Source organism: Cornus florida, unplaced genomic scaffold (assembly GCF_030987335.1).
Source record: "Cornus florida cultivar Cherokee Brave unplaced genomic scaffold, ASM3098733v1 CherokeeBrave_3.0.0_Hap2_Chr08, whole genome shotgun sequence".
In the NCBI taxonomy this organism is placed as follows: domain Eukaryota; kingdom Viridiplantae; phylum Streptophyta; class Magnoliopsida; order Cornales; family Cornaceae; genus Cornus; species Cornus florida.
The window spans coordinates 52,715,566-52,727,996 of record NW_026775578.1 but is presented as its reverse complement, the minus strand read 5'-3'; the positions used below and the strand labels follow the sequence as shown (position 1 = coordinate 52,727,996).

General features: G+C 35.5%; 1 protein-coding gene across 1 annotated transcript; it reads left to right on the top strand.

The window, feature by feature from the left end:
* Positions 1–424: 424 nt before the first annotated feature.
* LOC132271725 (uncharacterized) lies at positions 425–8,584 on the top strand. The gene is made up of 6 exons (XM_059773185.1): positions 425–800; positions 1,448–1,674; positions 4,667–4,777; positions 5,824–5,979; positions 6,368–6,609; positions 7,760–8,584. Exons 1-6 carry the CDS (start codon positions 496–498, stop codon positions 8,081–8,083), a joined length of 1,365 nt encoding a protein of 454 aa, XP_059629168.1. The 5' UTR covers positions 425–495; the 3' UTR covers positions 8,084–8,584.
* The last annotated feature ends 3,847 nt before the right edge of the window (positions 8,585–12,431 follow it).

Sequence of the window (12,431 nt, the reverse complement as noted above, 5' to 3'; positions counted from 1 at the left end):
CCAATCTATATAACAACATATATGGATTAAAACTATTACATCATCCAATCTTAAAAAGTTTCAGCTTTCACTCAAATCTGGAAGATTATGGATTATTTATTTGTTAAAGTTATATTTAATTTCTATATTAGCAGTTTAGCGCACAATATTTGTTCATAGGACAATGGCATACGTTAATTAATTAAAAGGTTCAAAGGCCAATATGGGCTTGAATTGGGCCTCCCGCGCTAAAATAGTGGGCTTAAAAGGAGACTAACGTATCTGGTTATGAACCTTGTGAACCTGGAAAAGGGTTGACTTTTCGTTGAACTTACAAGACGCCTCTGTGCTTTTTAATCACTCAACTACTGACTCATGCCACGTGGACCAATAAAGTGGCAACGTGTCACTATCACGGAGAGCGGAGGCAACAAACCAAAGTTGGAATGGTTGCAGGTAAGCAGGTAGAAAATACTGGTCGGCAACTGCGTGTCGGGCATTAATGTTTCACCATTAATGGCGCTGTCAACGTCGTCTTTTCAGCTCACCGTCGCTTTCTCTAGCTCACGGTTACGGTTACTCCAACTACCACCCCTCTCTTCCCGCCAAAATGTCCATACATTCCCAACCAACAATTCGATTTTGAAATCATCGTCTAATATCGCAGACACAAGTTTCTTATCCCTTCCAGTTTTTCCTAGAAATCGAACTAGGGATCGTTGTGTAGCGGTCAGATCTCAATTGAATTTCCCTCTGATTTCTCCGAATGACCACTGGGGCACATGGACAGCTCTCTTTGCCACCGGCGCTTTCGGTCTCTGGTAATCTCTTCCTTTCTCTCTCACACACTAGCACATAGTTACTAATTCTCACTCACTCTTTTACTGGTTGAGTGTGTAGTTTTGTTATTTTCTTTCCTCTGTTTGCTTCCCCAGAAAATGTTTGAGAGAGGAAAGAAAAAGAAAGTTCCAAACTTGCAATGTCAAATCTAAAGTGTGAGTTTTGTTCTGTCTAATAGAGTGAATGAATGATTATAACTCTCGAAACAAATAAATGAGAAAACAAAAAAAAAAAAAAAACCCTCACAAAGCTGTATGGGTTGGTTGGATTAACTTTTTCATGTCTGTAAAACTGAAACACTTGGAACTTGGAAGCATTAGATTTTCTTCCTTTCTTGATAACCAAGTGCAAGTGACAGACTCAGAAATTTATTTTACTGGAGGCATTTTGGATGATAGCAAGATGAAACTAATTTTGAACATGAAAAAGATATAATAACTATGATAATATACATTTTTATTGAAGACACTCTTTTGTATTAAAAAAAAAAAAAAAAACAGAATTACGTATTTACAAAATGAAAATAAAAAAAAATTTAGTGGGAGCAACTGCCCCCACCATGACTATGCAAGCTCTATAACTTCAAACAACAATTATTGTGTTGATGTGTGATTTTGGCATATTAAAGGTCAGAGAAGACCAAGATAGGGAGCATGGTGAGTGCTGCATTGGTGAGCACTTTGGTTGGGCTTGCAGCGAGTAACATTGGGATTATTCCTTACGAAGCTCCGGCGTACTCAATTGTGTTGCAGTATTTGCTGCCACTAACTGTTCCACTGCTGTTGTTCAGAGCAGACCTGCGGCATGTGATACGCACAACTCGGACCTTGCTCTGCGCGTTTTTGCTTGGATCAGGTCATACTTCTCAGACTTGCTGTCTTCTTTCCTTTTGCTTTCTTTGTTTTTAAGCTTTATTTGATTGATATCCTCGCAGGAAAAAAGTTATATCAATTTGATCATTATTAATGAATGATTGAGCATTTAGTCGGTTGTTTCACACTATGTTACCTAGATTTGGGTATGTTTGCGTTCGGGTATGTGTTCAAGCGTCAGATGCATCAAATTCCCAAACAGAAGGACGCATAAACACTCTAAATATTCATATTATTTAATATTTTTTCTTATATCTAGACTAGAGTAAAATGATGTTTCGTATAACATAGTGCTCAGACAGTCATTTAACTCATTTTGAAGCAATGATCCAATAAAATTGAATTGTTGTATATGCTTTGTAGGTAAATGTCCAACCAAATGTGTCAGATGCATACACCATACCTCGTGGCCTTGTCTGAATCTAATGTTTTTGCATGAGTATTTCATGTACTTTTGAAGAGTCATGTAACATCGGTTTTATATGTATAACTGTTGGAAAAGCTGTTGAAATTGGTATTTTGGGTTGGGATTGTGTAGTATGGTGTTGCCAAATTTGAAACAAAAATCAATTGCTCTCAGTTTGGTTGATGGTTGAAAAAAAAGAATTCGAACTTATAAAGAAAAACAAAAACAAGAATTCGAACTTCAAATTTTCTCTCATTTGATCATAGTACAATATTTAGCATTTGTACTGATTTTCCATTATGTGGTATCAAACATAAAATATAACTTAAGACTTCAAATATTATTTGTTTTTCTATTCCACTTTATTTACTCTTGGAACAGAAATTTGGAGAAAGAAGTGGTGGCAAGATTGAACAAAAAGATCATTTTCTGTAGCTATTATTTCAAATATTGCTATATTATAGGGTGAATGGTCAATCTTGAAAGCTGTAGCAAAGGCTTGCTTGTCGAGGTCCAGTGGGGGTAAGAAATTAATATGTTGCCTAGACAAAGGGGAGGAACTTCTGCACATGCGAGTAAATAGGTGCTTAAATTATATATCTTGACTATCCAAGTTCTCAAAGTGTTAGAAAGGTAGGGTTGGGTGCAAAAATATATGGAAGGTCCTCAAGCCACAAAAACTGGTGCATGCAACCCATGTTTTGCTGGAAATTGCAATTGTTAGAATATTTTGGAATAGTAATATCTTTCTAGGTACACAAAATGGCATAGTTTTTCACATGAAAAAGGCGAGTTTTTGAATTTTTTATTGGTTGTGGAAGTAATTCATTAGGCCCTATTAGCATCAAGAGAGTCAAAACACCAAAAAAATACAAGAAAAGAAAAGAAATATTGATTGGTTCCCAGCTTTGATGACTCAAAAAACATGTTTGAAAATGTTGATTAAAAATCTGTATCCTTTGTAAATGCCGTTACCCTATTGCAGGGCACTAGGAGGGGTAGATTGGGAAAAGTGGTTGCCTTTGGACTTGATCATGTTTTCTCATGCTTTGTAGCCCAAGCTTGTACTGCTGCAGTGTTGCACCAAGCAATGATTCTTAACTTGCAGTCTCTCTGTTATATGAAAATTGCTTTTTGTTTCCTTTCCTATTGTAGAGCATCTATCTCTTCAATGAGTATGACATACCTGTCTTGGATCTCACTCTAGGTTAGATGGTTCAATTGAATAGTCTCGTAGATTCTGAGTGGAGGTGTGCTTGAGTTCATGGATCTTATTGGTGGAGCAGAGAGTGAATGACTAAGCTAGTTCTGGATCTTGTAAGTAAATCTATGTTCATGTAATTGATATCTCAAAGTTACTCATTTATTCTCTAATTTCAGTGTATGTACTGTCGTGCTTAAGGATTAAGATTATTCATTATTAATACATAGATCTTTATGATTCTACTTTCAGCTTTAACAAGTTATGTTACCGTAACATCTTTTGGGTTGAGTACCTTTATTATATAAGGAAAAGAGAGCAACCTCTTAGGAGGTTTAATTCAGCAGTGGGTTGCTGATATAGTCTATTTATTGTTCTCCTTTTCTCAGGTTGTTGAATGTGCCAAGACCCTAGCTTTTTGGCTGCTTTATGTATCTAATCATAGCACTATGTAAAAACCGACCAGCCTCAAGTTAATGATGTTCTGAGCTTTCAGTAGTACTGTTGTCATTGACAATTTATGATCTAAAAATTTTGATCTATCATATTCACTCTTTTATAGCATTGTCAAAAATATCAACTGAATATATAAGAAACTTTTAGGCTTTGAGGAAGATTAAGGAAACAATTAGTGTTGCATACTTACGTGTTTTTGCATATGAAGCACGCTATTAAGATGACCTTGACAACTATTAAAAGAAGGGAAAAAATATATCATGTGTAGGTTTCCACTGAATAGAAATAAAGCTGGTCTTCATTTAGCAGTGCGTTATCACATTCTAACTGCAACTAACACAATCTATTCAAGCTTTATAAATCTCTTCGTTTTATCACATTTGATAAATGGCTTACCACATACAGATTGCTTTTCCAAACACACTTTCAGTTTTCAGTATAAGTTCCAAGTGATTTCTTGGGGAGAAACAGTACTATGCCCTTTGGTTTTATTTGTTGGAAGGCCCACCTGCAAATAATCAAATTAAGTGGTCTTCGATTTGTGAAATTATGAACTCTACTCTCTCTCTCTCTCTCCCTCTCCCCCCTCTCCGGCGATCAATGGTATTAATTGAACCTCAACCCCGGCCCTCTCCAATGCAATGCTGACACTTCAATTATTCTATGACACTCCTAATATTTAATAAAATTATTTCCGTGAGGATTTAACACACTTCTGCTCTATCTTATCTTGCTTTCATGTGGTGAAAATCACTGCCACTGAATGTTCATGCTTGAATAGACTTATTACATAGTCAATCTGAGTTTATAAACACCTTAGAAGTTGGTTCCTTTTAAAATCTAAATTAGGCAGTATTTCATGGTACAGTCAATTATGATTATGTGTGACACATTACTTGTTTCATGAAACAGTTGCGACAATAATTGGAACTACAGTGGCATTCCTGTTGGTGCCTATGCGATCTCTTGGTCAAGATAGTTGGAAAATAGCTGCTGCTCTCATGGGTAGTTATATTGGTGGAGGTAACTTGTTGGAAATGTTATTGCATTCTTCTTTTGGCTTGATCTCTTCTAACAAGATACGGGTTGAAATGGATCTATTTCCTGATATAGAAATCAGTATTAGAGCTTATAGTACTGTACTTCTTCATTATTCCAATTTATCTTTTGGGCTTCTTTGCTAATTGCATTATCTAATTGAGTAGCGCTTTTGTAATCATTCTTAAATTGTGCTCTTTCTGTTGATACATAAGGATTAAACTCTTTTGATTTGGTGCTATAAGTTTCTGTTGGAAAGGGGAAATGAAGGAGGTTGGATAGATGTGGATGGAGTAACACTAACTGGGGATGTTTCAGAAATCTGGTTCATCAGTATACTTAAAAGAATTGAGTTTTCATGTCTTACATGGGTTTGTTTCCTGCCAAGAGCTGTCTTTAGTCTTTACCGATCTTGGGAAGCATCCATATTACTTACCAAAGAAAAGAGAAACCTCGACATCACTAAAAAATTCACTAGATTTATTTCTTTACAAGTGTAACAAAGTACTTTTTTTTTTTTTGGATGGAGTGAAGGGAAAATTTTCTATTTTGACTGGTCGAAACCAACTTTGAGGTACTCTTTAAAACCTTCTACTTTCCCTTGCTTAAGAAAGAACAGGTTTAAGCAGAAACTTCATGTTGGTGCAATTCAAGTGTGCTTCACTGTTTATGTAAAACCACGTTGTTTTGATAGTTGTAGTAAAGTATATTGCTCTAATTTATCCAAAACATAAGATATGATTCTAGTGTAGAATCATCTAATTATTTGTCTCTTAACTTTGAGGCATTATAGTGTTTCCCGTGATGACTTAGAAACTATATATGTTGCATTAGGTGCAGTAATTAATTTTTGTTTTGGATGCAATCTTGTGGCCAGACCTCTACTGTTTTCCAATATAAAAACAGTTTTGACTTCCTTTGTTCTTCTCTTCTAATGTCCATCATTTGGCCTTGCATTTCTATCAAGATGCATTTATTTTTTTATTTTCAGCATCACAGCTGACCAAGTTGTTCTCTCTGATCTGTTGTAGCTGTTAATTACATTGCAATTTCAGAGGCTCTTGGTGTTTCTCCATCAGTTTTGGCTGCAGGTGTAGCTGCTGACAATGTTATTTGTGCTATATATTTTACGATATTATTTGCTTTAGCCTCAAAAATACCTCGAGAGGATTCAACATCAACCCAAGGTAAGCCATATTTAACTTAGTTATGTTGTCGTTCAGCTCTTGTTGTACCTTGAACAAGTATTTTTCAACTTTTGTCCACTCTTGAAATGAACAATCTGTTATTATCTATTTTTTTGCTGCACAGTGCAATTCAGTTTAGGGTATCCTTATACATTGGTTTTACACCTAAATATAAACCTGTGATTCTAATCTTTTGGTTATCCTTTTTTTTTTTCAGAAAAGATATTGTAAATGTGAACATTACACACACCCTCTATACATATCAATTATGTGAATTTTACAGGTGTTTTGATGATTTGTTGGTTTGCTTAGCAATTATTTTAAGAGAGAAGTAACTATTCTTAATTTATTGTGCGACAATTAACCTCTATCTAAACCTAAATTTCAGATTCTGTGACAGATATGGAATCTGATTCTAGAAGCAGGCTCGCTGTGCTACAGGCTGCTACAGGGCTTGCCGTTTCGTTTGCCATCTGCAAAACTGCCGTTTATCTCACCAAATTGTTTGGAATTCAAGGAGGCATTCTTCCAGGGACAACAGCAATTGTTGTCATTCTAGCAACTGTATTTCCAACACACTTTAGTTACCTTGCACCGGCTGGTGAGGCTATTGCTGTGGTGTTGATGCAGGTAACTGAAATATCTCAAGTTCATTGATTTCCAGCATATGTACGGAATTTAATATCTGTTGAGATATTACTTAGGGGTAGAACCAAATCGATCCTAATGATTCCAACAAAATTAGAGCTGAACGGGATGATGTAACTGCCTCAACCAAACAATTTGAACCGTGTAGGACTTGTTTGGATCGGTTCATTTCCATGAATTGAGCATAATTACCTAAAGACAGTTTAATAATAATAGTTGCATAAGCTTAAACCAGGAATTACTTAAACCCAACATTTATAAACTAAATAAAATTTTCATCTAGTTCCTAGTCGAGAGTGCATTTTAAGTTCCTAAAATCTAATGATAACACAGTAATAATATAATATGCAAACAAGAATTAGAATATTATTTATGAGCAATAATATCGTTTTATTTAAGTATTTATGTGAATAAGGGTCAGTGTTTGGAAAAAGTGATATTTATAAACTTTTTTATTTGTCTAGCAGAAGTACAGTACAGTTCTGTTTGGATTGGATTGGTTTTTTTTTTTTTTTACACTTCTCAACCACCAAACCAATCCTAAGTGGATCCACTATTTTGGGACTGGAACTGAATCAAACCACATGATTTGGATTGGTTCGGACCGGATTCACAAGTACTACATTTTTGCAGGAGATATTGATACATTAGGTGTCCTAATAGTTAGGAAGTCTGTGTTATTAATTAGTAATTTACATCTATATACGGGTTTTATATATAGAATTTAATTTGTCTTAATTAATATGGATAATATCCATTTTTATCTGCCTGCTCTACAAGTTCACCACTTTGACACTATTTATTACACACTTATATATGCAACTTTTTTTTATACAATTTGAGTTATGTTCTCTATTTCAAAAAACCCAAAATTTATGCCTGTAAACTTTGATGGTAATTTTGCCTTTTTTTTCAATATTGAACTCTTATTCTTGTACAATGCTGCTCTAGTATGTTGTTACTTTGATGCATATACACGAGTATGCCCACAATTCTGAGGATTTTTTCTGATAGCAGACTAATAAACTTCCTCTCAGTTCTCATTGATTCACAAATTGAATTATTTTTTCTTTTTCCCTGAACTTTTTGGTTTTGATATTTCGATCGGTTTTTATCCCTTGTTTCACAACAGGTATTTTTTGCTGTTGTGGGTGCCAGTGGGAGCATACGGAATGTCATCACTACAGCGCCATCTATTTTCATGTTTGCTCTTGTTCAGGTCACTGTCCATCTTATTGTGATCCTTGCACTGGGAAAACTATTTCGGTTCGACCTAAAGCAGTTACTTTTGGCTTCGAATGCCAATATTGGAGGCCCTACGACCGCATGTGGAATGGCGACGGCCAAAGGGTGGGGCTCCTTGGTTGTTCCTGGGATTCTTATAGGCATATTTGGAATCTCAATCGCAACATTCCTTGGCATTGGTTTCGGAATGTTGGTTCTTAGACACATGTAAACTTGGCAGCAAACTTGAGATGAACAAAGCTGTATATTTCAGTAGAACTTCTTAAAGATTGTGATTCAATTTTATGCTGTTCATAGCTATAGAATTTTAAGGTCCATTTCCTTGAATTATCCCATACTCAGTGACGGATCCAGAAAATTTCGTGAGGGGGGCGGCGGCCTTTTAATTTGTTGGGCAAACTTATATAGTGGGTCCATTTTTGTAATTTCAATAGGGTTTTTTTCATAAATTTTTAAAAATGTAAAGTATAAAATGCAAAAAAAAAAAAAAAAAAAAAAACACAGTGGGGTGAATTGTGATTTTAGTGGGGGCATCTAAGTTTAAAATGAAAAAAAAGAATTTAGTGGGGGCAAATTGTAATTTCAGTAGGGGCCTCTTCATAAATTTTAAAAATATTTGAGGTATAAAATAAAAATATTAAAAGGCCAGTGGGGCCCACTGGTTAAAGGTTTTTTTTGTTTTTTTTATCCCATATACCGTACACTCTTGTCAAAACGGACAATTCTTAAAATGAAACAGGACAAGAGCAAGCACAAAGCATACTTAAAAAAGACTTGAATTGAAATACTGTGTGAAAAAAAACAAAGACAAAAAAGACTTGGCTTTTTATACTGGAATTGAAATACTCGTACTGCTTAAAAAGATGGAGTCACAGCTCATCATTTTTGGAGGACGCCATTTGAATTTGAAATCATTTTTGTTATAAGGGTATAAGTGTAACGGGTGAGCGTTTATTCATTTATTTAAAAAATTTAAATTATTTGAGTAGCGCTGTATGTCCACTAATTTATACTCATTTTTTTATTTGGACTGATGCGGGACAAGTTTCCCCTTGTAACAATATTCTCCCTCACTTGAACTCGCAATGTCCTTCGTTGAGGGTCGGGCTACCCTGCATCCCTACTTGAGATGAAGACCCAACGCCATCTGGGCCGGGCGCTTGGCGTGCCATCGAATCAAAGGTTGAATCTAGCTGTGATATTAACTATAATGGGTAGACGCTTATCTATTTATCAAAAAATTTAAACTATTTGGATAGTGCTGTATACTCACCCATTTATACTATACATTTTTTCACCCGAATTCAATGTAGGACAAGTTCTTCTTTGTAACACTTATCCACTGCATCAAATAAAAGTCATGATATTTATATCTAAATATCATGACTTTTATATATATATATATATATATAGAGAGAGAGAGAGAGAGAGAGAGAGAGAGAGAGAGATGGAGAGGTTGAAAAAGAGATACCAAAAACTAAAATGAAACAGGACAAGAACAAACATAAAACTTGAATTGAAATACTCTCTAAAAAAACTTCTGAAAAAAGACTATACTTGGCTTATTATATATCTCTGAAAAAAGACTTTGCTTTTCCATACTGGAATTGAAATACTATCTTCGAAAAAAGACTTGGCTTAACATATATCTCTAAAATGGGAATAAAAAAACTTGTACTGCTTAAATAGTTGTTAAACTTGTAACGCTTAAAATACGTATTTGCCTCTTCCTACAAAATGACCTAAATGCCCCTGAACACTCAAAGAAGCATTAGAACAGAACTATAAAGCTATAAATGGCCCTAAATGACAAAAAATAATCTAAATTCCTAGAAGAAAAAAAATCTTTTTGGATTTTCTAGATTTTTTTAATTTTTGAGAAAATAAAGACAACTCTAAAAACGAGTAATCAAATAACCAAGCATTCAAAGCAGTAAAGCACACAAACAGCCCAAAATTTTCCCAGAAATTTAGAACACTTCCAAAACACGAAATTTTAAAACAGAAGTTATACTTCACAGGTGATTGGTATGAACTGATCAATTTATTTGGGGTCTCCATCCCAAATGGTCTCTTTTTTCTACTGGGGGGCTTAAGAATGCTTACATGATAGCTGTTTTCAGAAGGGAATTTGGAATTTTGGAGTTCATTATTCATTTCTCTTTTATTTATATAAATTGATAACAAATGATTTATATTCACAATTTTATCCATTATTAATTTCTTTCAAAGTTATAAAAAAAGGTCATTTCCATTTCCCAAAAAAAAAAAAAAAAAATGGATATAGGAGGATATATATAGATAATAGATTATGACAGAAGAACTAAGCAATATATTCCCCGAATCCCGAATGGGACCACTTAATGGCTTGTAAGTGATAAAACAGCCTTAATAAACTTCCCGTTACAATTTCTAACAACTATGTTTAGTATTGTATACCGATCAATTTATACCCATTTAACTTTCCATCCAGATTTGATGTGGGACAAGTCCACAAGTCCCCACTTGTAACTCTATACCAGACTATTTCTGATAAGCAGCATCATAATATATCACAAAAAGAGAGGGAGATGGATAAATTGAAAACAAAAGATGCCATCAATTGAAATGGAACACAAAGCATACTTTGCGAAAAAAAAAGATATACAAGACTGATACTATGTCTGCAAACACACTGGCTTACTATCTCTGAAAAAAAGACTGGGCTTAGCTAGCATACTGGATTTGATTTACAAGACTGATACTATCTCTGCCAAAAAGACTGGCTTAGCATACCGAAAGTGAAGCAAGACAGACTTGCTTGGCATGCATAGACTACTAGAGGATTGAAATACTATCTCTAAAATGGCACATTACACAACAGAAGTCCAGGCACAACAAAGTCCAGCTGCATCGAACACTTGAAACCAACATTGCAAGGAAGACCATCTTATATAGCTTCGACCTGAACGTGTTACCATCTGTCAGCTGTATAAACCACTCCAAACACTGGTCAAAAGACATACACAGATTGTGTATGAATTGCTTCACTGGCTTCAAATGATCTGCTTCTATAAACTGAAGATTCTGATCAAAATATTCACAGAGTTCAGATATGAATTGATTCACTAGCTGCAAATGATCTGCTTCTGGAAACTGAAGATTCCACTGGCCCTCATGAATAAGCAGCCGATGAGTAGAATCTTTAGGGAATGGGAACCACCACCTTACAACCCCATGACCAAATCTTTGCACGATAGAATACCCAAATGAATCCTGAAACAATCTAATCGTGGACCGAGTTCCAATCCCGTAGGAAACCTTCTGGCTCATGATATCTCTGAGACACAACATTTTCTTCCAAATAGTGGAATGACTAGCAGCAGGAACATCATTCCAATAAGATGCATTTTTCAAATAGTTAGTCGGGAACCAAGCTATCCATAGACTGTCCTTTCCCATCCTCAAGTCCCACTCCCACACCATAGAGCAGGAAAAAGCTTTTTGCACAGCAGCTCTGTGAGTGATCAAATTCTTCCAAGCCTTAGCTCCATTCACAATATCGATACTACCCCTCACAAATCTCCCGAGCTTCTTCTCAATAGAATGTAGCACAACAGCTCGAAGATCAAGGACAATGAGAGGAGTGATCAGAGTCTTGATCAACTCCACCCTACCAACAATAGACAATGTTTGATTCGACCAATCCGGAAGTTTTGCATTCCTTTTATCTAGTAGAGGTGTAGAGCAGGCGTTCTTGAGACCAGTAGAGCTCAGAGGTAGACCAAATTCACTAATGCACAAAGATGGATTGATTAAGAATCAGTAACTAAACAAAAACTAATAGGTCTATCAATTGAATTCAGATTGAATTCCAAGGCAAAACAGTGGTCTTTGTTCCTGGAAGAATTATAAAAATCTTCTTGGTAATCCATTTCATCAGCACAATCATGTACATCAACAAGAAGGAGAAATTATAAGAAAAAAAGATCTGAATCAAACTACAAAAAAGAAAAAAAGACAAAACCAGTTGTATACATACGTGATGGAAGGGGACTTGACGTTTGGGGTGGTTCGGTCTTCATTCCACCATTGCCAGATACAAGACTTTAATCTCTTCAACATCTGCAATTATATACCCAAAACTTGAACTCTGGACTCAGGGGAAAAAAAAAAAATGCTAATAATCAATTAAACATGTTCATCACTAACCTTGAACTCTGTACTCACAAGAACGAAACCCATATCACAACAACTTGGGAAAATTATTAAAACAATAACCATCTTTGTTCCACCACAAATCTTGAACCCTGTAATCAGAAAATCCTCACCAATCTTGGACTCGGGGCTCCGATCTGAATTACCCATGGATGAATGAAAAAAAGTTGTCGCCACTGGCTTCGATGGAATTGGGTCAGACACGGAGTAAAGATTAGGAGGAAGAAGGGCCGACGATTTCTGGGGTGATGGCGTTGTCGCAGAAAGATTCATCTTGGAATTTTCAGGCTACGTTAGGACCAAATGACACAAGAAAGAAAACCCAACAAACCCCAAATGACACAAGAAACAAAACCCAACAA